Below are 23957 nucleotides of genomic sequence, written 5' to 3' on the forward strand. Positions count from 1 at the left end.
ACCGTAGCGCAGACCCGAGCCTTTCTTAGCCCGGACGCGCCGCCATGCCGGCCCGGGGCACACGCTCCGGCGGACTCTTTCCCTCCGGAACCAGCGTGCGGGGAAGGCGGGGCCGGGGGGTGCGCAGGCCGGACCGGACCGCGGGCCGGAAGTGAAGCTGCCGCGGCTAGGCGCGCAGGCCCTGCGCACTTCCGGCGGAGTGAGCTGCCATGGCGCACATCACGATCAACCAATACTTGCAGCAGGTAATATGCGCCGTCGGCGGGGTCTGGAGCGGGAGCCCGGCGGCGCTGGCGAGAACAGGTGGGCTGGGGCGAGTCGGTTCGCCCACTGTGCCCGAGTCCTTGGCCGCCGGAGGGAAAGCGAAGACGGTTGAGCAGGCGCTCCGACGGTGTTTCCCAGGGACCCGGGGGTGCGCCGATGGGCGTTGACCTCAAGAGAGGGACGTGCGGAGGGGTCCGAGGGGACTCCGGGGACCTGTCAGCCACGCTCCGTGGCGGAGGGTCAGCCACTGACTCGGGACAGATGCCGGGAGGAGGTGGGGGCAGCGGGTGGTCCGGCTGCCAGCGCTAGTCCAGCCATCACTTGGGACACGCCTCGTGTTCACTTGTGGCAGTTTATAGGCCTTCGGGAAATGAGTCTCCAAGGGAATTCTGTCCGTACAGCCTACAAACGCCAGAGCCATACTTAAAATAGGGGCATTTATGGATTCAAAAATGGGCATTCTTTCCACTAAACTGTGCTTATTCCCAGCACTAGAACCGTGCTGATCGGGGAAAAGAGGGAGTGGATTTTTAAAATGACTGAAGGAAGCATTCCATTGGTGATTAAGAATGTATGGTTGAGGGTCTGGGAGGAGAATGAGTCCCAGGTTTCCAGCCAGAGCAACAGACGAGCAGAACAAATTTGGAGCGACAGTTTACAAACTGCGTTTTGGACATGTTGAGTTGGGGGTGTCTGTTGACAGCCAGGTAAAGATCTCTAGGAGGCAGTTGGAGATAGTCTGCAATGATTGGTGAGAGGGAACAGAAGGCAGGCTGACGACAGGCAGAAGCTGACGCTCCGCAACCGCCACCCCCCCACCATGGGATATATGTGACATTCCTCAGGCAGTTCTGGCTGCCTAAAGGAAAACACATAGTTAATTTGTAGAGATTACAATCCTGCAAGATTTGAGTCTCTCTCAGTTTACAAAAGTCTTAGCAATTTACAAGAACAAAGCATTTCTTTTTTTTTTAATGATTTTTTATTTTATTGTGTTAGTCACCATACGGTACATCCCTGGTTTCCGATGTAAAGTTCGATGATTCATTAGTTGCGTATAACACCCAGTGCACCATGCAATACGTGCCCTCCTTACTACCCATCACCAGTCTATCCCATTCCCCCACCCCCCTCCCCTCTGAAGCCCTCAGTTTGTTTCTCATAGTCCATAGTCTCTCATGCTTCATTCCCCCTTCTGATTACCCCCCCTTTCTTTATCCCTTTCTTCCCCTACCGATCATCCTAGTTCTTATGTTCCATAGACGAGAGAAACCATATGATAGTTGTCTTTCTCTGCTTGACTTATTTCACTTAGCATTGTCTCCTCCGGTGCCGACCATGTGTAGCAAATGTTGAGAATTCGTTTTTTCTGATAGCTGAGTAATATTCCATTGTATATATGGACCACAGCTTCTTAATCCAGTCATCTGTTGAAGGGCATCTCGGCTCCTTCCACGATTTAGCTATTGTGGACAATGCTGCTATGAACATTGGGGTGCATATGGCCCTTCTCTTCACTACGTCTGTATCTTTGGGGTAAACACCCAGTAGTGCAATGGCTGGATCATAGGGTAGCTCAATTTTTAACTTTTTAAGGGATCTCCACACTGTTTTCCAGAGTGGCTGTACCAACTTGCATTCCCACCAACAATGTAGGAGGGATCCCCTTTCTCCACATCCTCTCCAACAATTGTTGTTTCTTGCCTTGTCTATTTTTGCCATTCTAACTGGCGTAAGGTGGTATCTTAGTGTGGTTTTGATTTGAATTTCCCTGATGGCTAATGATTTTGAACATTTTTTCATGTGTCCATTTGTATGTCTTCATTGGAAAAGTGTTCATATCTTCTGCCCATTTTTTGATTTGTTTATTTGTTTCTCGTGTATTGAGTTTGAGAAGTTCCTTGTAGATCTTGGATACCAGTCCTTTATCTTTAGTGTCATTCGCAAATATATTCTCCCATTCCGTGGGTTGCCTCTTAGTTTTTTTGGGTGTTTCCTTGGCTGTGCAGAAGCTTTTTATCTTGATGAAGTCCCATAAGTTCATTTTATCTTTTGTTTCTCTTGCCTTTGGAGTTGTGTCATGAAAAAGGTCGCTTTGGCCGATGTCGTAGAGGTTGCTGCCTGTGTTCTTCTCTAGAATTTTGATGGATTCCTGTCTCACATCAAGGTCTTTCATCCATTTGGAGTTTATTTTTGTGTATGGTGTAAGAGAGTGGTGAAGTTTCATTCTTTTGCATGTAGCTGTCCAATTTTCCCAGCACCATTTATTGAAGAGACTAAGAACAAAGCATTTCTAACAATAACCCAGCTTCCAGGAGGGAATGTAGACACAATTACATGTCCTTATAATCTGCAGCCCATTGGCAAATACTTGAAGCGGGCAGAGTGTAATGTTCCTCCAGGAAGCTCCTATCTTGCTGTGAATGCCTTGCTACAGGGAAAAACCACCTGAACTTGACAATGGCAAAGCCAGTGCTGTGAGTCTTCTCTAACTGACGAAAATCCTTTGAAACCTCCCTTTTCCTCACCTCCCCCACCTCCATGGTGTATAATCAGCCACCCTCACAACCCCGGGGCAGCAGCTTTTTCTGCCCGTGGGTCCTGTCCCTGTGCTTTAATAAACCACCATTTTGCACCAGAGACGTCTCAGTTTTTCTTGGTCATCAGCTCTGGACCTCACCCCACCGAACCTCACCTATATTCTAAAACCCCATCCTTTGGCACCCAAATGTGGGGCTTCTGAGTCTTTTCATCTGGATTCTGAGCTTTGGTGCAAGCTTGGTGAGTACTTTCTCTCCTCTTCCTTTACTCTCGTTCCAGGGGCTCTTCAAGGAGTACGGTTTTATTGGAACACTTCCATGTTGATTGCTCAGGCTGCAGTCCTCTAGCCCATGGCTACTCTATGGGGAGGAGAAAGCCTGACTTTTGGCTGGAAGTCAGTACCCTGGCTGAGATGGTAATAAGACCCAGAGACTTGATGCCCTCTCTTCTTCTGTCCTTATACGAAGTTGTCTGTCTTGGGCATGGGACAGCCACCTAAGTCACCAGGACAGCTGCCAATCTTCAGATCCCCATGTGAGATTTCCTCCTGATTGATCTAATGTGATCCCCTTCACATCCCTGGTCTAGTTGCTTCTGGCCGCAGGACCTCCACTCAGCTGGCTGAACCCAGTACCTGATTAAAGTAAATTAATTTTGATTCACTAGGGAAGTTGGCTGTGAAGACCACATGTACTGGAATGTCACTTAGACCATGGTGGATTTCAGTTTTTACTGTTTTCCGTCAATGTTCTCTAGTACTTAAATTATGAAATTGGGTAATTTCTCCCTTACTTTTCTTATTTTCCATGGGTTAAAAGTGGCAGGGCAGTAACACAGCTTTCAGGGCATAGGACTTCATGGCACAGGCATTTTAGTCTATTCGACAGCATGGCATGGTATTTTAGTCCATTCACCAGGCACCCATCTGTAGCCTAGGATGCAAAGGAGAAGGGGAGGGATGGTGGCATTCCTTCTACCGGGTCTTTTATGGCAGGAATCCCTTCAGGGGAAGGCGTGATTGTGATCAATAACTATTTCTTTTTTTTCTTTTTTTTAAGATTGTATTTATTTGACAGAGAGAGAGACAGCCAGCGAGAGAGGGAACACAAGCAGGGGGAGTGGGAGAGGAAGAAGCAGGCTCACAGCGGAAGAGCCTGATGTGGGGCTCGATCCCATAACGCCGGGATCAAGCCCTGTGCCGAAGGCATACACCCAACCGCTGTGCCACCCAGGTGCCCCTCAATAGCTATTTCTTGTTTAGCTGTTTGTTTTTCCTTTAGGGCAGCCAGAAGTGCCTGAGGAATGTCACATATATCCCGTGGGGCAGGGTTGTGGGGTGTCAGCTTCTGCCTGTCCTCAGCTGGCCTTTTGCTCCCCCATCACCCACATTCTCAGAGGAGTGTTGTTTGACTAAGTGGTTGGGGTGGTGGGAGGAGTAACCACCAGTGCTTGTTGGACTCTTACTGAGAACCAACCACGGTCGTGTGCATAGCTCCTTATTACCACTTCTGGGAGGCGGGCCCGTTGCAAGCCCCATCTTACAGAGAAGGTGCGGTGGCTTTCCAAGGTCACTGGGCTAATAAGTAGCGCATTCAGACCAGACGTTCTGGACTTAGAGTCTGTGCCCTTAAGACAAAGCACACTGCCTCTGTTAACCTAGGTTTCAACCACCATTTCCTGTCCTAGTCAGAACCTACCTATTTCTCGGGGTCCAACGTGTACTGTTTTTGAATCTCAGTGACCCTCTCGGTTTGGACACATTTTTTATTTCGTACTTATAGCATCCTCAGCCAGCAGCTACCTGTGGACAAGTCGTAGGTCTTTCATTTAATTTCTTCTCTGTGCTCGCTTCCTAATAGCTATCAGGTCAGGGGTTTGGTTTTAGTCTCCTCATAAGTTTCTGAGTTTTCTTGTTCATTTCTTGGACACAGGCAGAACACATGTACTCCTGGGTCAAAGACCAAGGGTCTCTACCTCAGTTCAGCGCAGCTGGTAATGTGGGGTCAGCCTGCCAGTTTCCTTGGACCCAGTGGGCCCAGAAGGGTGACTGCACTTGCATCCAAGAGAGAAATCCTGAATTTGGGGAATCCGCCCATTTTGTAGCAGGCTGTGAGCAAGCAAGTCTGCTTTTTGCTTGGGGTTAGGGATGGGGGAGGGAAAGACACTGCTTTCATTTCTTAAAGTTATAAACAGTCCTGAACAGTGGCCTGAGTAAAGGAGTGAGCGATTAAGGCCTTGTGGGGCCAGCACACCGGTTTGAGAGGCCCAAGGAGGGCCGTCCTTCCTAATGGTGGGCAGTAGCTGGGATATCAGTGCTCAGCACTACAACATGCCTCCAGTTTGGTTTCTGTTTGGAGAGGACAGGTTGAATTAATTTACCTTAACATTTTTCTCAAATATTCTACTTTTAAAAATTGTATTAAGAAAAGATCATTTTGCATGTATAGTTGACCCTTGAACAATGTGGGGGTTAGGGGTACTGACCCCTGTGCAGTTGAAAATACACATACAACTTTTGGGTCACCAAAAACTTAACCGATACCATACTGTTGATGGTTAATTACCCTGCTTTTTGTGTTGTGTTCTATACTATGTTTTTACAACTGGGTTAGCTAGAGAAAAGGAAATATTACTAAGACAATCGTAAGGAGGAGGAAATGCATTTATAGCATTCTGCTGTAAAAAGCCTAGGTTCAGACCTGCTAGGCGGGTCAGCTGTGCTTCTCCCCACAGCTGAAGCTGCTCCATATTCCTAGTGTCTCTTCGAGGGCTGGTATTCTTTTGTTTGGTGTCCTTTACTTCATTCTTTTGTCCATTCTACAAATTCTCATGTCAAATGGCAAGTTACTTTTTAAAAACTATCCACATTTAAAATTGTAATTCTCCTCCAGCTTTTTATTGTGAAAATTTTCAAAGCTACAGAAATGTTGAACGGAGAACATTGAAGACGTGGACACCCTCAGCTGGCGCACCACGTTTCCATGTCCTTCCCTCCGGGCACGCGTGCCTCTCTCCCCTGAACCATTTGAAAGGAGGTCGCTGCCGCCAAGGCCCTTCCTGTGGGACTGAGGCAGCACTGCTGTCCGGCTGCAGGGCCTTTAGCATAGCCGACAAGTGTACCGTCAGTGTTTTGAGCTAGTGCGTTTGTGCTCCACATCCACCCGCGGGGCTGTTGGGAGCCTCTCTGTTACCTGCAGGGCCCAGTCAGGTCACGCTCCGAGCGTGGTGGTCTTGCTCTTTAGTCTTTCCTCTATAAGAGTCCTCTTGCCGGTTTCTGGGAGCGGATTTATTTTATGACAGCTTTTTACAAGTGTCCAAGGCAGTGGACTCGTGGCTGTGTCACCATCTGCCTTTACTTGACTCTAGTGAGTAGGTTTGGGTGGACCTGGCTAGTGTAGATGGCTTGCAACGTCAGGAGGCTTGCATCGGTGCTCCTGACTGCCTGCTCCAGCGTCCAGGGACCTTTTCCCATCGTATTGATTCATAATCTGTCGGACAGACTGTGAGAGCCTGAGAACACCCTGCCCCACACCCTTTCCGCAGTGGTTTCAGCTTTCATTCGGGTCTTTTCCCAAGTGGGTTATCGCATGAGCGTTTGCCCAGTGGTGATCATCTCGCTCTACGTTTGTTAGCTTCGTCTGTTAAAAATGCTTTTCCCTGTGTTCCTTTTTAAAAAGTATTATAGATTGTTGTTAATGCCAAGTTATAATCCAGAACTAATAATAAGATCATTCTCCCTATTTTTGAAGCTCAACTTGTCCAGATTTGGTCACGAAGAGCTCCTTCAGACTGGTTTCTGGGGCTTTTTTACATGTCTCTCTCCTTCCTTGAGCTCTGCTTTGCTTTCTGGCATAGTAATATCCATGCCAAGCTCATGGACTTCTTTCCCTATCCCAGCACTGGACCAGTCCTTTCCAGGGAGCTCTAGTTCCTCTTCATGGTAGTGGAGCTTAGGAAACGAAGCAGTGCTGGGTGTACTCATTGCCACGGGGGTGGGGGTGGGGGTGGGGGAGTCATTACTTCAAGGCCTTGTTAGCAGATGGAGCTAGTAAATGTATTTTTTTTAAAACATTTTTTAGAAAGATTTATTTATTTTATGGAGCGTGAGCATGAGCTAGAGAGAGGGCAGAGGGAGAGGGACAAGTAAGACTCCCCACTGAACAGGGAGCCCGATACGGGGCGCCATCCCAGGACCCTGGGATCATGACCAGAGCTGAAGGCAGATGCTTCACTGACTGAGCTACCCAGGCGCCCTTGTATTTTTAAGAAATTACATGTTCTGGGGGCGCCTGGCTGGCTCAGTCGGTGGAGCATGTGACTCTTGATCTCAGGGTTGTGAGTTCAAGCCCCACGTTGGGTGTAGAGATGACTTAAAAAAATAAAAAAATTACAAGTTCTAAGAGTAGATGACTTCCCCCTCCCCACAACCTCCATCTACCAGCTTAGAGCCAGGAGGTCACCGGGTGACTAGCAGTGGCCAGGAGAGAGCTTTCCCTGGGTGTGTCCAGAGTCAGTGAGCTGCACCTGATGAGCTCTGCAGTCTCTGGACCGGGCCTGCAGGGACACCACGTAGATGTTGCCAGACAGGCTCCCCTGGAGTCCGGCTGCATGGTCCACTGGCGGCTGCTTAAATGGAAAGGCCACGACGTGCTAACAGCCACTGAAGGTGACTGGGTGGCTGTGGCCTAGTGTCCCCTGAGCTGCGCACCAGTTCCTTGAGATTTGTCCACGGTCTGTTGCTGTCTCATTTTCCTTTGGCGCCTCCTGTGACTGGAGCTCTGGTGGCCTTTATCAGCTTCCTGGAGGTAAGAGCAGCGATGGGACCAGTGTTTTGTGATCCTTCGCAACCTCACACAACCCTGCACGGGTATCTTTTGTTTCTTGTTGTAAGGTAAATCCTGGAAGTGGGATTGCTGGCTCAAAACGCACGTGCTTCTGTGGGTTTGTTGGACAGTCGAGTGGCAGAGCCTCGATCACGTCCATTGTCTTAGGTGAGGTGGTGTAAACTTTCCCAGTCGATGCCCTAAGTGGTACAACATCCCGGGACCTGGATGCATTTCTCTGGCCACAGATGCCGGGGTGTAGGGTTACTGGGTTGGGGGGAGAGCAGGTGCGTGCCCTCCCTCGAGGGCCGACCTGGCCGCTTCTCACCCGCAGTGTGGGGGAGCTCCAGTCGCTTTCTGTTGTTGGTCGCGGCTAGTCTGGCCTCCCTTGCCACACTTAGCCGCTTCTGGGGGTGCATCTTGCAGCTGGGAAGTGACGTGAGCGCCTGCCGTGGGTGTGCAGTCTGCATCTTCTTCGTGTCTTCCCTGACTGGAGTCTCACATCCATAGACAGAGCTCACCCCACTGTAGATAAATCATGCTGTGTGCGCAACTTTCTCTATGCGTGGTTTCCTCTGCCCATTTGTTCGGATATCTTTGTTCTTGTTTGGTAAATCTTCAAACGTCATTTGGCTTTCTAATTACAGAGGTCTGCTGCAGCACAGGCCCCCAGGACAGAAACCCGTAAAAGCTTCCTGAGCCCCCAGCCTGCACCCCGCGGGCCCAGGGCTGGCATTTCCTGTGCTCATGTGTCACACGTGGTTTCTCTTTTCCTCCCAGGTCGAGTTAGGCACTTTTCCTGTGACCTTGGGGTTTTTTTGTGTTTTGTTTTGGGTTGTGTGTGTGTGTGTTTGTTGTTCTGTTTTGTTGTTTTTGTTTGCTTAACAACAAGCACATTGTGGACACTGGCACATCATCACCGATGGATCGACCTACTTCTTGCTCATGGCACCCAGCTGTGCTTTGGCGTGACTGTGATACCATCTGTTTAGCTCTTCCCTTCCCTGTTTCAGTTCATGTGTAGGTTGAGTGGAATGTGGCTTTTAAGTTCTTTTTTTACCCCGTAAGCTTTATGAGTGAATTTTCAAGTGTCCATATGACCAAGTAAGACTAAAATAACATGCCTTCCTTAATAACCGCTGGCTTACCCTGGTTGCTTGCTGCTTCTAGCGGTAAGTCACCTGTTTCTTTGCCTCCCGAAACGTGGCCCTCATTGACTGCTACCGAGAGCCCGGCTTCTTCTGTGTCCTTGCTCTGGCTCCTCCGGAGTCTGGAAGGTGGACTTTGGAGGTGTACGACGTGTCATTTAGGTTCTGTGAGGGCAAGCTGGTTTGTTTTCTACTCTGCTTATCTCTTTTCAAATGTTTCAGGTCTATGAAGCCATCGACACCAGAGATGGAGCATCCTGTGCGGAGCTGGTGTCTTTCAAGCACCCTCATGTTGCCAACCCACGGCTTCAGGTGGGCAAATGGGCCACGCCCGCAGGTGTCTGAGAGGCTCCGGGGTGACTGGCTTCCTAAGAGAAGCTGAGAGTTTTAAGTCAGAAGGAAACTAATATTGCCACTCTTTTGAAAATTTTAAAGTTCATTTACGATGTCTGTAATTCCAGTTCATTTATTGAGCACGTGTGTTAGATGCCAGGCTGAGGTTTGTGTCTCATGCTCTGTAGTTAACTCCCTCGTGATCCCCTGAGCCTCAGAGATGTGCAGTGTAGCAGGGTTGTCCAAGGTCATCCATTAGACAGGCGGTGGGCTAGGCTGTGCCCAGGCCTGTCTGTCCCCAAAGCCCACAAATGTGTCCTGTTATAAGTAAAGCCTAGTGGGGCAGAGCCACGTGTGCCCATTCCTGGGCTCTCTGGGCCACGGACGTGTAGCCGGCTCGGTGAGCAGAGATCTATAGCCTGGAAAGCCAGTGGTGTTTACCATCTGGCCCTTTATGGAAAGCATTTGCCAAACCCTGCCCTACACCATAAGTGTCCTTGATTTAGCAGATAAATGATATGCAAGCCCTGTCTTCTCCAGAAAGTATTCTTGGCATTTTGGGAAGTCCCATTTCCTCATTGGCTCCCATGTTGATACCGGAATGTGGTCCTGTTGGGGCAGTGTTTCTTTTGAAAGAAGTAGGAGCTCTGTATGTTGGAGATCACATTTGGCAGTGTGTAGGCTGCACCGCAGACCACAGAAACCGGTTTGAGGAGTGGGAGCAGGCTCTTCTTAAAGTCTCGGGTTCCCTGGGCGGCTGTCTTGTGTGACAGCGTTCAAAACCATTGCTGCAAGTGGAGGTTAGTGCCTCAGGCTCGCTGGCCAGACAGTCCTCAGCTGGTGGTGTGTGCGTCCCGTCGTGGCACTGCGGGCATCCAGTCGCAGCACCGCGGGCGGCTGTGTCCTCCCTTTGTTAGCCAGGGCTGATCCCCGTTGGCCTTCTGAGGTGGCGCTCCGTCCACTGGAGGCCGTTGTCTGCCTTGGGTGCTCCACCAGGGACGGGGGAGCGGGGACTGTTATGTCGAGCAGGTGGCTCTCTCCCCGGGAGTGGAGGAGGGGGTTCCTGACATGGCATCACCTGTCACTCACGCTGCCTTCCTGACGGAGCACAGAGTAGCTGCTCCGTAAATGTTTCCTCACTGACTGGCTGGTAGATACTAAGGTCTACGCGCCAGTGCCCGGAGTGTCTCTTGGACTGTGGTAGGCACAGCAGGTGTGTTTGTGCCGCGCCCGTCACAGGCCGTGGCAACACGTACGTGTGAGAGCACCAGTGCCGAGCGTCCACTCTTCCCCTTAACTGTAAAGCGAATGGTCTTTTGAAACAGGTTCGTGTAAATTTCTTTCTTCACGTTGCATTCTTTTGCTGCATTTTAATTTTATTTTTGACACTTTTCCTCTTATCATTTAGATGGCATCCCCAGAAGAGAAGTGTCAGCAGGTTTTGGAACCTCCTTATGATGAAATGTTTGCTGCTCATTTAAGGTAACCCCCTGGGGAGGAAGAAAAATAAAGCAAATCTGGAAATTGCTGAATCGACTAGGGATTTAATTTAACCTCATTTTAAACCCTTGAGACACGCCCCGGTGGCTGTCGGTTGAGCCTCAGACTCTTGGATTGGCTCAGGTCATGGTCTCAGGGTCATAAGATCGCGATCCCCACAGCGGACTCTGTGCTCAGTGGGGTGTCCGCTTGAGACTGTCCTTCCCCTTCCCCCTCCCTCCCCTTCTGCCCCTCCCCCCACTCACGCATACACTCCCTCTAAAATAAATAAATAAAATCTTTTTAAAAAACCACATCATCTTAGACTTGAAACAATGAATAATTTGCTTTGAAAAGAAAAGTGCATTTGTTTTTTTGGTGGGTTTTTTTGGTACTGCTTTTTTAATTTAAATTCAGTTTAGATAACATATACTGTATTATTAGTTTCAGAGGTAGAGCTCAGTGATTCATCAGTTGCATCTAACACCCAGTGCTCATTACATCACGTGCCCTCCTTAATGCCCATCCCCCAGTTAGCCACTCATTTTGTGTTTTCTGTGGAAACATGCCTATGTTTTTACCTCTTTGCCCTGCCGGGAATGGGGCTAGTGCTGCGCAAAGCACACGAAAGACTTGCTTCTCAGTGACATCTCATATCTGCTGTTTTCACCGTTGGAGGTTTGGGCCGGGCAAAGCCAGATGTCCTGAAGCACGAGGTGTTCCATAGCCCTCCTGCCTGTGTGCCTCCAGGGCTTGGGGTAGGGGGGCCCACGTGAGCCCTGGGAAATCTCTGGAGAAATCGGGGTGCCACTGGGCTCCTGGTAGTGTGAGGCTCCCCGCCGTTTCTGGCTCTGTGCGCTGTGTGTTGGGGCTCCAGATGTGGTGATGACGTGACTGCTGCTGACCCTGCCCAGCGGGCGTCCGGTGCGAGCACCCCGCCTGTGGCTGCTGTGGCAGGGCCGTGCTCGTCCATGCCCAGGGCTTGCACTGAAAACCTGTCGCAGTTAGGGTCTCGTCCTGGGGCTGGAGAGCAGTGCTCCAGAGTGTCCTGTGGGTTTCCTCTTCCAACAGCCCGTTTCAGTTCAGACGTCACTGTTGTGTTTCTTATCCTCCTTCCAGCTCCTGTAGCTTGTAGCAGGGTGAGCGGCGTGCTTGGTGTCTGGGATGGGACGTCGGGGCTCACTCGCAGGCCCTGCTCCCGTGTCCCCAGCCCGTTCTGTCTCTGTTGCAGGTGCACTTATGCGGTGGGGAACCACGACTTCATCGAGGCGTACAGATGCCAGACTGTCATCGTCCAATATCTTTGTCGCTTGTGTCACGGTTCAGTTATCATTGGGGTTCAAGATCTGGAGGCATTGGACCACTTTCATTCACACCTTTAACTAGAAGGGAATTGAAACTAACTTCAGAAAGAGAAACTCGATTAGCTATTTCATTCAGGTGCTTAAATGTATCCTGGGCCTTAAGACTGTCATCCAATGAGGAAGAACGCGGTTGACGCTTAAGGGTTTTGCTTAATTCTGTTGTGAACAGTGGTATTTCCTTTAAAGTATTAAGTACAGCTACAGGGACTAGTTAGTCCCTTTGTCGAAATAGGAGCGCTCCAGACTCCAGGCATAGATGGACAAGAGTGGACTTTGCACATCGTCACTGAAATGAGGTCACTAAAGACTTTAATCCAGCCAGTGTCTATTCAGATCATGTAAGTGGTATCTCTGAGCCAAGGCCTCAGTCAGTGGATGTTGAGTGTTCACGTGTATCCCCAGATTTTTAGTTTGCTTATTTTTCAACTTGTTTAAATGTACAAAGGAGAGAGTTGGTTACTAACTAGCTTAGTCTCCTTTGAATTTAAGAATTCCGTAATCAAGGAAATAAACTTTATACTCCAGATTCTAAAGCCTATTATATATGTGATTATCTGGGTTCAGAAAAACCAAATAAAATGTTTGAAGTTGCCATTTAAGAAAATCTTAACATAGTCTTTTACTTTGAAGAACGTACGTGTAAATACTGATTAATACCTAATCATGTCCAGATACTTGTAATTTGTATGTTTTTCCTTCCGTAACTTGCCTCTGTGATGTATAATTTTCTAAATTTAAAATTTAGAATCCTTCATATTTCTTCTTATCATCTGTAGCATTACCTCAGATTTTGTACATTGTTCCTTCCTTAATATAGTATGTCATTCCTGCGTGCATTTCAAGCCCACAAAGAAGAAAACTGGTAAGTATGAACAGAAATAACTGGAAACTGGCAAATGGCAGGGTTTTGTTTTTTGGGGTTTTTTTTTTAGCAGAAGTTTTTTAACACTTTAATACGTGTTGTGTTTTCTACGTGGATATTGACTGCCATGTGTCGACATAGGAAGATACCAGGGTGGATAGTGGAGTTTTAATGGTCATTGTGACATTACGTGACAGACCAACCAGATTGTCTGCCGTGTGTCCACATGAACATGAAGCCTTGTTTTATTTCAGACCTTCCATACCCCAAAATGTTTGTCAGTTGTCAATTTTGAGCTGATTTTTTTATTTTAACTTGGATAAAAGGGCATATCAACTACAGGTCACGTGGAGTGACTAGAGTGAGTATGTGTAACCCTTGACAAACCGACTCTTGATTCTATGGTTTACTAACTGTAGGTAAATACTGGACTTTTGTGTATGCTAAAATAACTGAAGGCTTGCAGATACCTTTTACTGAAAAAACAAAAACAAAGTTCCTCTTTAAAAGTGGAGACTTGTCTTACACATGAAACCAATTCCATCAGCTAAATTTAAAGAATCCTTTTATGACCTCTTGTCTGTTACGTTTTCTGGATCCTGTTACGAAGGTAGGCCTTCGTAAACCACATCTTGCTTTGATTGAGCTGCTCGGAGAACAGTTGAGGGGAAGCAGAAGGTCCTAAACAGTGTGAGGAGGTGCTGTCTGGGGCTGAGGACCCTGGACGCACCAGGACCTGGGCCTCTGGGGAGGGTCCGGGGCAGTGGGTGAAGAGCACTTCAGTGTTGGTCAGGAAGCTCCGGTGCCGCAGCCTGCCTTGACAGGAGGTGAGAAGGCAGCAGGAGCCGCCAGATTCCTGGAGGGACGATGGCCCCCTGTGGATGGATGGGAGCCCTGGTGTTGGGAAGGGAACGTCGGACCTCATGGCCCCTCCAACAGACGTGCTCTTCTGCCTGCAGGGCTCTGCCTGTCATGTACGCTGTAGCGCTTGACCTTCGAATATTTGCCAATAACGTAAGTTCAGTTTTTGTCACTGTTCTTTTAAAACTCAAACTCAGGTTCTGTCTGTTGCTTAATTTCATGTCATCTTCCAAAAGTTGTGAGGGTTAGGATGTGGTTAGCATGTACCTGGTGTAGAGAGCAGAAGGGCAGGAGGTAGCTGGACTGCTTGTTCTGTGTGGGCTGGTGGGTTTTCACGTTGTGGGTGTAGAGGGAGTTTCTCTGTGCGTGCTATAAAGAAAGGGGCGAGGCGGTATCATGAGCAGTTCTGGGTTCTCCTTTACGGTTAAGGTGTGGCTGTCCCCTGTCTCGAAGAATCCCACCCTCATGTCGGTCCCGGCAGCAGCTGGGGGTGCCTGGATCTTTCGAGATCGGTTTGCCCTTGGGGGTCAGCATAAGATAGTTGGGGAGTGGCAGTTCTGAACTTGGTCCTAACACACCTCTATGGTTTTAAAAATTATAACTTCCCATTCTGAACAAGGTGGAGTAGGTACAGTTTCCTTTCCATCCTGCTGGGAATTCTGGAGCCAGCACGGCTTGCAGAGCAGCAGGTGGCGGTCTCCTGCGTGTCCTTGCCTCCTATCCTGGACTGGGTCTCACAGAAGCCTCAGGTCCAGGAAGGCCGACAGGCAGAGACGAAGAGGCCCCAAGGAGAGCAGGAGCAGGCAGCCCAGGAGCACAGACGTCTTCAGCAGTCCCTGCCACAGCCACCCAGACTGTTCCTGTCCCCAGCACTTTAGCAAGGCCCTTGGGGAGCCAGACCCAGACCCAGCCCAGCCGGCGGCAGCTCGCCACCAGCATGGCGTCCACTGCTGATGCAAGATAAATGGGGGCCCATGTGACCTCACGCCCCAAATACCGCTTACGGAGGATCTCAGCCCATGAGGAGGGATGACCCACAAACGCCAGACGTTGGAATTCCCTGACTGGCTCGCACCCCGGCCGTCATAACGAAGCCTCAGGGTGCGGTCACGAACACGTTCGAAGCAAGTGAAAACATAGATGGTCTCAGCGAAGAGGTAGAAGATGTAAAGAACTGATGGAAATTTCTGGAACGAACAATATAACTTAAATGCAAGTTATCTAGGCTCCAAAGAGCTTTGTTTATGTATCTATTTGTATTTACCGTATTAAAAAATTTTCACTGGGATTTAAAAAAATATTCTTCTAAAATAATAAGCCTTTTATGTGGTAACGTAAGTGACATCTTAACTAAAAAGTAACTGTATTTTTTAAATGAACAAACTGTGCAGAGAAGAGTGCTGGATTTTTTACATTTTAATCTTAGAGAAGCCATCTGAGCCCGTGTCCTTTAGGCACGGTGCTGCGGCGTGTTGCCTGCTTGAACGTGTGAAGACGGGCTGGCCTCCCACAGGTGTGGATGGGAAGGAGAGGGGTATCAGATCGTTGTGGCTACTCCGTTCCGCGGTACCAGAGCTCCAGGAGGTGGCGGTTAGGGTTGGTTATGGTGTGGCCTCCGAAGCTTAGCAGCGAGCGTCTTGTGCTGTTGTGTCGGAATCCGCCGGTGTGTCCTGCTCTCGGGATGGCCTGTGTGCTCTCGTGTGATCTGGTAGCATCAGACGTTGGCCATTTGGAAAGTTTTGGTTCACTGAGTTACGGAGATGTTCCAGATGTGGACGTGTTTCATTGTGTAAAAAACCCCCAAACCAGACAGACTCCATTTGTTAGTGTCTCCAGTGATCTTGTCCAGAAAGTTTTGAAGTAATCAGTGCTGCCAAGGTCACGGTGGTTGATACAAGTTACCCAAAACTCTTTTTTTTTTTTTTTGAAAGCAATGACAGATATCATTGGTCACAAATACTGTCAGTTGTTTGCTTGGAATTTCGAGCAAATGGTCCTTCAGATGCCGTCGCCTGGACCCCCTTCCTCGCCTGTCAGTCGCTGGTTCCATGTGCTGGCTGGCAACTCCAGCAGCTTCCCAAGTGCTCTTCCTGGAGAAGACCGACGTGCTTTTGTACATGCCGTCATCTCGTCTCAAAGAAAGTTAGATATATGATATTCAGGAACCAGGATTTCGTATTTACTGTGCCGTCAAGGACAGTTTAAAGGGAACTGAGTGTTACCGGTTGACTGAAGGACCGCACGGGGTGACGTCAGGGATGTGGTGTCGCTGGAAAGGCCCCCGCCGTTTCACCTACCGCTGTGCTCGCATCAGTGCAAGTGACAATACAATAAAAAGACAAATAACGGCTGTTGGGTTCATGACAGTAGTTTTGACCGCATGGACCACGTGCAAGTGTTCTGAAGGCTTTCGGGGCTGCATAGACGCTACTTTGAGAACCTATGTTAGGGGGTGTGAGTGGGAGCAAACGGGTCCCAGAAACAAGGGGAAAGTCGAAGCTGGTGATGACTTTGGTGTCTGTTGGAAATGTGTTTTGGGGTTTTGACTGGCTGCAGGTGGGGGCAGAACGTGAGCCCGTAAGGAAAGTCTTGTGGAGCGGCACGGGCTCCGTGCCCTGGGTGTAGAGAACAGGCTGACTTACTAGCTTGAATTGGTCGAAGAGAGTTGATTTGTATAAGAGTCAGGATATGCTATTGATGTCTCAGTTTTTAACAATGGTAGCATCAACCAGAGGATTTCACCAGAGCCGCTTGGGCCTTTGAACCTTGGTTGTAGCCACTTTTGCTTCTAGCGGCACCGGAAGTTTCTTTCTAAGGAATCCAGAGGAAATTAAACATGAATGTTTGTGCTCTATCAGGCAGACCAGCAGTTGGTAAAGAAAGGGAAGAGCAAAGTCGGGGACATGCTGGAAAAGGCAGCCGAGCTGCTGATGAGCTGCTTCCGCGTCTGTGCCAGTGACACGTGAGTATGGCTTCGGAGGCGGGCGCGCCGGCCGCGGATGTTTGTGTTCCTCCCGCGTGTGTGCAGACCTTACGCTCGTTCCGATTTGCTGAGATAGTCCGCTGCTGTGTCCAGGAAGTGAGAGAGAGGAGGTCGTGTGTGACGTTTGTGTGGCACAGCCTTTCTGGAGCGCTTTCCTCTTGCCCCCTGCTCGCATTTCCACCTGGCGTGAGCCCCGTCCACAGGGAACACGCTCCAGCGGCTTGCGCTGAGTGCAGGTCTGTTGACGCTGAATTCCGCGTCTTTCCTTTGTCTTCCTTTCCGTGTGCTGCGTGGAGGTAGATCGCATTGTCTGTTAGCGCTCTAGCAGGCCGCTCCTCCGGGTGTCCTGTGCTCCTGGTGTGGAGCGCGCTCTCGCCTCTGGTCACACCGCCTCCTCCCTGGGTCTCCCGTCGTGTGACTCGTGGGCCCGCGTGTCTCCATACTCCCCTCGGTTATGGTGCCTTGAGCTTCTCGGATCTGTGCACTGATGTGTTTTGTCACCTCCCAAAGGTGACTGTTGCGTCCTTTCTTCCCCTCCCTTTTGTCCGCATTCTGTCTCTTCTGGGATTCCAGGAACACTGGTGCCCTGTGTTCCCTTCTCGAGCTGTACACCCTTATTGTGGGATAATTGGCTTTCTTGATGTGACACCCAAAACACAGTAATCTAAGAAAAAATAGATAAACCAGACTTCACCAAAATTAAAAACCCCTTTGTTTCAAAAGATGCCGTCCAACAAGTGAAAAACAATTGTAGAATGGGGAAAACATTTGCGAATAATGTAGCTGATGGTAGCCTGTATCCAGAGTGTGCGAAGATAAGTAATCCAATCTATGTGGGCAAGGGACCTGGACAGACATTTCTGCAAAGAAGATAGACAAATGACCAGTAAACCCACAAACAGGTGCTCAACATCCTTAGCAAGGAGAGGAAATGCAAATGAAAACCACAGCAGGCTGCACTTCATGCCCAGCAGCGCGGCCAGCACCATGCTGAGTGTGCAGGGGCCGCGGCAGGTGGTGGTGGTGGGGGGCACGCTGGCTTTGCAGAGCAGTGGGCAGGGCCTCAGAGACTGAGACCCATCAGGGGTTTCTTCCTGAGTATCTCCAGAAGAGACCAGTCACAGGGGTTACAGAGTGTTTTGTTTTCTGCCCTCCGAGGCGGGCAGAGCAGTGTTCGTCGTCTCCATGTTGATTTGAGGTCATAGCACTAGTGAGTGACAAGAGTCCTAGAGGAGCAGGCCGCTATCACGGAGCAGGACTTTGGTGTTAAACGCTGACCACAGTTTCACACTGAGAATTCCTATATGGAAAGGATCTTAGGGACAGTCTTAGGGAGGGTTTCTGTGTCCATGGCTTGCAACTGGCCTGCAGTTCCATACCGGCATGTTTATTCCGTAAGCTTCGACCCCATGCCCTTGGATTTTGAGTGTGCGGGCAGCCTGCCGGTGGCGCCCTCTCCGGCATCCCGTCTGTGGGTGTGCAAGCTGCGCCCGGGAAGAGACATCGCAGGGCGCAGATGCACGGCCGACGCCCCTGTGCGTGGTGTTTGAGCACGGTGTCGTGAAGATGCTCACGTGTCTGACCGTGTGGACAGAATTCCACCGGGAGCGCCTTACACCCACCACCTGCACCGTCAGCGCTTACCGAACGTGCCTCGGGCTGTCTGTTCACGTGTCTTTCCATCTGTGTGTCTGGCAGTTTTCTTTCTTTTTTTTCCTTCTTCTTGGCGCACCCTAAGGTGACGCGTCCATCAGAGACGCCCCAAGATGCCACAGCTTCTCCTTTGTCGTAGAGGTGAAATTCACCAGCAGCAGTTCACACGGATCTTAACTGTATCTTGGCAAGTGTGTACCCGTGTGTGACCCTACTCCTCCTGAGGCCGAGGACATTGTCACCATGCTGTCCCCTTCCCAGGCGGACCCTCACCACGGTTCCAGTCTCTGCGGGTGACCGCGTGTGCTGCCTCTCTCTCCGTGTTGTGATGTATTTCCGTAGTTCCTCGTGTCCTCAGGATAAGCGAGCACATGTCCCGTTGAAATTAACAGACGTCTTGCAGACGAGGCAGTCATTGGCGGCCCACGTGCTTCGTGGTGTCCCCGTGGTAACTGGTGCTTAGACCTCTGCTCTCGGGTTGTTTCACGGGCACAGCTTGAGCTGTGGGGTTTTATCTCAGGATATATTTTGTTGAGGCAGATTTGTGGGTGTGTGTGATTTATAAATACTCATTCATCTGTAACTGAAAGAGTTTTTTCCCGTAGTCGGGCTGGCATTGAGGACTCCAAGAAGTGGGGGATGCTGTTCCTGGTGAATCAGCTATTCAAGATCTACTTTAAGGTGGGATTCTGTGTGGGCGCCTCAAGTGCTCCATGGGCCTCTTCCTTCTGCCTGTGTCCCCGAACGCCGTCTCCGTGCCAGTCTCTGTGGCACTGCCGGGCGCTGACCCTCACCCGGCCGTATTCAGTCTAGTCTGTTGAGCACCTGCGAGGTGCAGGGACTGTCGTAGGAGCTTTGCATGTGTTATCCCGTTGCAGCCTCTGCTCCGCGAGGGGAGCGCTGTACCCCCTGGGGAAAGCAAGGCACCAGCGCCCCGAGCAGGTGCCTGTTGTGATGGGGCTGGGATTTCACGTGAGGGGTATCACCCCAGGCCTTACAGCCGCTGCTATAACAGTTAGCTCTGGGGCAGGTGGCGGGCGGATGGGCGAAGAGGTCCCCCTGCTGCATGAAGTTGGCCGGGCAAGGGGCGGCCCCGTGAGGCAGCGGCACCTGGCACCCGGCCCCCCGGATGTTGTGTGTGCCACGTGGCGTGTTCTTAAGTAATCAGTTTTGACAATGTGATTGGCTTTGTAATTTCCACGTTGAGGAGGCGGATACTTCGTAAAGGGGAAGTTCTTGTCCTGTGTCTCTGAGTTGCGCTTGATGGGCCGTTGCAGATCAACAAGCTGCACCTGTGCAAGCCGCTCATCAGAGCCATCGACAGCTCCAACCTCAAGGACGACTACAGCACTGCCCAGAGGGTGACCTTCCGGTACTACGTCGGCCGCAAGGCCATGTTCGACAGCGACTTCAAGCAAGGTTGGTTGTTAATCGTTTCTCATGTTTAAAGGCACTGGATCCCGAGCCACGTCCCAGCTTGCTCACTGCCTCTTAGCAGTCCGTACGGTGGCGAGCGGGAGGGACCCCCGTCCCGCTTTCCTGGGATCGCGTGTTCGTTCGTTGACACGGAAGTCGGGTAAGTGCAGGAAGGCCCATGCTGGGTCTTGAGAAACCCTGCCCGAGTCACAGTTACCGTGGGCGACTTTCTCTTGGGAGGTGATTTGGCACCACTGTTCTTCTCTGGAACGTGAGTGGTCGTCCTCTCCTGGTGCCGTGCCTCCGTGGCGGCCCCCATCCAGGATAGGGAGCCCAGGCAGCCCGTGGCTCAGCCACCGGCGTCTGCATTAGACACCCAGGGGCCGCCAGAGTGGAGGGTCGCTGCGTGGCGTGTCACTACGCAGTGGTGCTGGGGCACTGCTCGTCCGAGTGGCACTTGCTGGAAACCACGGCACTGCGAGTGTCTGTCCTGGGTTCCCCATGACACGAAGCCAGGTTCTTTCTTTTCCACTTAGTGATTAGCTGGCATGGGCGGTTCTTTACGGTCTCTTCTGCCGTACTCGGACTAGACTTCGTAAAGCCGTGTCCTCAGCAGCCGTGTGCACGTGAGGCACCGTGCCTAGAACGGCTGTCCTCTCCGTGTGTGCCGGCCGTGGACTCTGACGGCGGAAGTGCTGTGCTGCCGTGGGGCATGCCCTGCTTCCTCTTCGATGGGCTTGTGCAGAACAGTGTGTTATCTTTCACAGAAGTTTTAATAGACCCACGTCTTTTGAACAAGGGCTGTCCTGGGTGGTTCTCCCATCTTTTTTTCCCCTTAAAACAGGAACCCTAAGAATAGGACCTTTTAAGTTGTGTTCTTTTGAAGTTTTTCAGGGTGTTGATGTTTTTCCTCCAAAGACTTATTGAGTCGTAATTGTGAATACCTGATAATAGCGAGAAATGATGACAATTAGTGGTAGGAATTGATGGTTCCGGAGACGGCAGAGTTTCAGGGGATGCAGTGGTGGGACGTGGCGCGGGCGGGGCCGCAGTGAGCGCGCGTGGTGTGGAGCGTGGGCCCCGCACGTGGCTTGTCTCTGCAGCGGAGGAGTACCTGTCCTTTGCCTTCGAGCACTGCCACCGCTCAAGTCAGAAGAACAAAAGGATGATTCTGATATATTTGCTTCCAGTAAAAATGCTGCTGGTAAGTGATTTTACTCTGTTCTTCAAAGTCTTAGTGCTCATTGAAGAGGTCGATAGAATTTTAAAAATGTAGCAGATGGTGCATAGCTGCCACTGTCTGAGCCGCGTGTGAGCGCACCCCAGAGATGGGGGGGTGAGCTGCTTGGTGTGTGGCCCGAACCATTTATTTCCACGACTGACGCTTTCTCTTAAAAGTCTCAGCCTCAGAAGGGGAATGAATGTATGTAAAACAAAATAAGTGCATATTATTTCTATTGCCCCTAAAAATCTAAATTAATACAAATGGGTTAGGCAAGAAAGAAAAGCATCATGCCAGCTTGTCTGCAAGTACCTTATTCAGTCACCCAAAGTTAATTTGATACTTGAAAAGAAATGACAAGTAACTAGCAAGTTATTTGACTAAAACTTCCTGAAAGTGGTAGAGCTTCCTTTCCTCTCACTTAAAATTTTTAAAAAATTATCGAAGCAGTACACACACGTGGCTCAAACTTGAGCAGCTCAGGGTCGCTCGTAAGGGAAAAGCAGAGAGTGGTAGGTGCCTCCCCGCATCCCACCCTGCTTCCCAGAGGCAACCAGCTGTAAATGGTTCAGCCAGTTCTTCCAGAAGGTGCTTCTGAGTCCCACCCCTTACCCCGGCCTGTCTTCCGCCATCTCTGCCCCCTTGGAAATGAGCCGCGGGGGCGTGAGGAGGTCAGGGCCGGGTGCCCCCGGGGCTGTGGCTGCCAGACCCACGTTGCTTTGTCAGCCACCGTGTCCGTGGGCCTTGTCAGCTGCTTCCGAAGAAACAGGTTGCAGGTTTTCCAGATGTGACTCCCTGACAGGGATTTGATCACAGGTAATTCTGTTCAGAATGAAAGGCTCTTACTCTGGGAAACGGGCACTCTGTCTCAGGGTCACATGCCGACCATCGAGCTGTTGAGGAAGTACCATCTCATGCAGTTTGCCGAAGTGACCAAAGCCGTCAGGTATGCTGTCCTTTTCCATTTGGGGCTTTCAGATGCGGAATCACTCATCCAAAGCCTCACACGTGCTGTGTGAGGGCCTGTCCTGGACTTTGGTTTTCCTGACTGTGTTTGCACATTTCTCCCCACACCCAGCGAAGGCAACCTTCTGCTCTTGAACGAGGCCCTGACGAAGCACGAGACCTTCTTTATTCGCTGTGGCATTTTCCTCATCCTTGAAAAGCTGAAGGTCATCACCTACAGGAATCTTTTCAAGAAAGTGTGAGCCAAGTGTTTCCTTCTGGTACATTTAAGCTCTAGTGTGACGCAGCCCCCGCGCTGTGACTGTCCATGACCCCCCAGGACGGGCTGTGCGCCTTTGTGGACGAGCCCCAGTACTGCCCTGAGCTTGCGCGGTTGCAGACCTCCGGTCCACCCACGGCCGCCAGCTCTGTGCACCCGCCACCTTGCAGGCACACGCACCAGCCTCTGTCAGGTGTCCTGCGTTCTGTCCCAGCGAGTCTCCTTTATTCCTAACCGACTAAGCCGGCCCCGCCACTCCTGTGTGTCGTGGAATTCTGCATCCGTCGCTTTTCCCAGCTGTGGGTAGAATGTCCAGAATAGTGAGGGCCACGTGTCCTCAAATCCATAGGGCGCGGTTCGTGGTGAGGGGCGTCCCGGTCGCAGAGATGGCGGAATGTGCGGTCACGCGCATCTTGGACTCTGAGGTGAATGTGGATGGATGTAGACACTTAGACCTGCGCTAGGGTCCTGTCTTCCCTCCTGACTCGGGACGCCTTCTCAGCCTTCGGAGTGCTCGTGGCCCGTCAGTAACCCACGTGGCCCTGGCTTGCCCCTCCCAGGTACCTGCTGCTCAGAACACACCAGTTGTCTCTGGATGCCTTCCTGGTCGCCTTGAAGTTCATGCAGGTGGAAGGTGTGGACATTGATGAGGTCCAGTGCATCCTGGCCAACCTGATATACATGGTAAGAGGCCCCTCCTGGCTGGCTGGGTCTGGAACTGGAGGCGCTCGTGTGGTGGCGTGGAAGCCGTTGGCGTTTGTCACGGCATTTTCTGTTAGAACTTGTGTTATCCCGGGAAATGGCCGGGCTTTCAGAGGGGCTGCGGGTGGGCGGACGTGATCTGTGTGTCCCTGTTGTGCACGTCTCCATGTATGCGTCGTGTTTGGAGCAGACCGCCGACGCACACGGCTGAGCCGGGGGTGCACCGACAGGTTTGTTGTGACCCCGGTCTCCTCTCTCCCGCAGGGTCACATCAAAGGCTACATATCACATCAGCATCAGAAGCTTGTTGTTAGCAAGCAGAACCCGTTCCCACCGCTGTCGACCGTGTGTTGAGTGTGCACACGCCCCGAGGACAGGAGAGCCATGTCTCCTTTAGCTTTACCCGCGTGGACGGAATGGCCCTGTGCCAGGACGGTATCCTCTGCAGCCGGACTCGCTGGGGCTCGTTTGCCGGCGCATGCGGATGCCTTGGAATCTCCGTGATCGCTCACAACTAACGTCCACCCTGCGGACCGCTGGAGCTCCCTCTTGAGACTCAGGGCGGGCACGTCCGCTCACACTGGAGCTGGGGAAGGGTCTGTGAAGGGCTCTGGCTCCTTCGGAGGTGCTGTTCACGGAGGCGTCTTTGTCAGTTTTTACGTAACTTTTTCTATAAAACATCATCCTGAATTTATACAGATTGCGTATTCTTTATCTTCTTAACATATAACATTTTTATATGTTAAATTTGAACATCGTACACAATTGAAATGTTTGGTTAACTTAAGGCTTCTTTTGACAAAATGAATTTGCTTCGATAATTTTCCATGCTTTATAGCCCACCATTTTTCAGAGTGTGCACATTTCCTCTGTTTATGCAAAACTTACTAAAGACAACGTCCTGGGCTGTTTTAGCTTATGTTTGCAGCGTTACCGCGGCTGGGAGCCGCTGACCCTCTTGTGCAGAGACAAGCTGCTCTAGAGGGCGTGGGTTCCCGCGCCACACGGCTGAGCTCGGGACGGTCTTGTGCAGCTCCTGCGTCGACTCCGAGCTGCCCCACAGCCCCCCCGGGCGGAGTGG

General features: G+C 50.8%; 1 protein-coding gene across 3 annotated transcripts; it reads left to right on the forward strand.

The window, feature by feature from the left end:
- The first annotated feature begins 106 nt into the window (after positions 1-106).
- PCID2 (PCI domain containing 2) lies at positions 107-23570 on the forward strand. 3 transcript variants are annotated; one of them, XM_045772981.2, is made up of 15 exons: positions 107-245; positions 8999-9088; positions 10518-10591; positions 11820-11885; positions 12773-12814; positions 13774-13828; positions 16534-16637; positions 18917-18992; positions 19589-19730; positions 20831-20931; positions 21780-21895; positions 22028-22153; positions 22524-22599; positions 22735-22858; positions 23141-23570. In XM_045772981.2, the coding sequence occupies exons 1-14, from the start codon at positions 210-212 to the stop codon at positions 22819-22821; spliced, it is 1191 nt and encodes a 396-aa protein (XP_045628937.1). In that variant the 5' UTR covers positions 107-209; the 3' UTR covers positions 22822-22858; positions 23141-23570. The 3 variants fall into 3 exon arrangements, with proteins under 3 accessions (XP_045628937.1, XP_045628935.1, XP_045628936.1); XM_045772979.2 differs by lacking the exon at positions 22524-22599; XM_045772980.2 differs by lacking the exon at positions 22524-22599 and having other exon boundaries at positions 21822-21895.
- Positions 23571-23957: the final 387 nt, after the last annotated feature.

This window comes from Ursus americanus, chromosome 10 (genome assembly GCF_024610735.1).
Source record: "Ursus americanus isolate L20-20 chromosome 10, mUrsAme1.1.p, whole genome shotgun sequence".
Lineage (NCBI taxonomy): Eukaryota > Metazoa > Chordata > Mammalia > Carnivora > Ursidae > Ursus > Ursus americanus.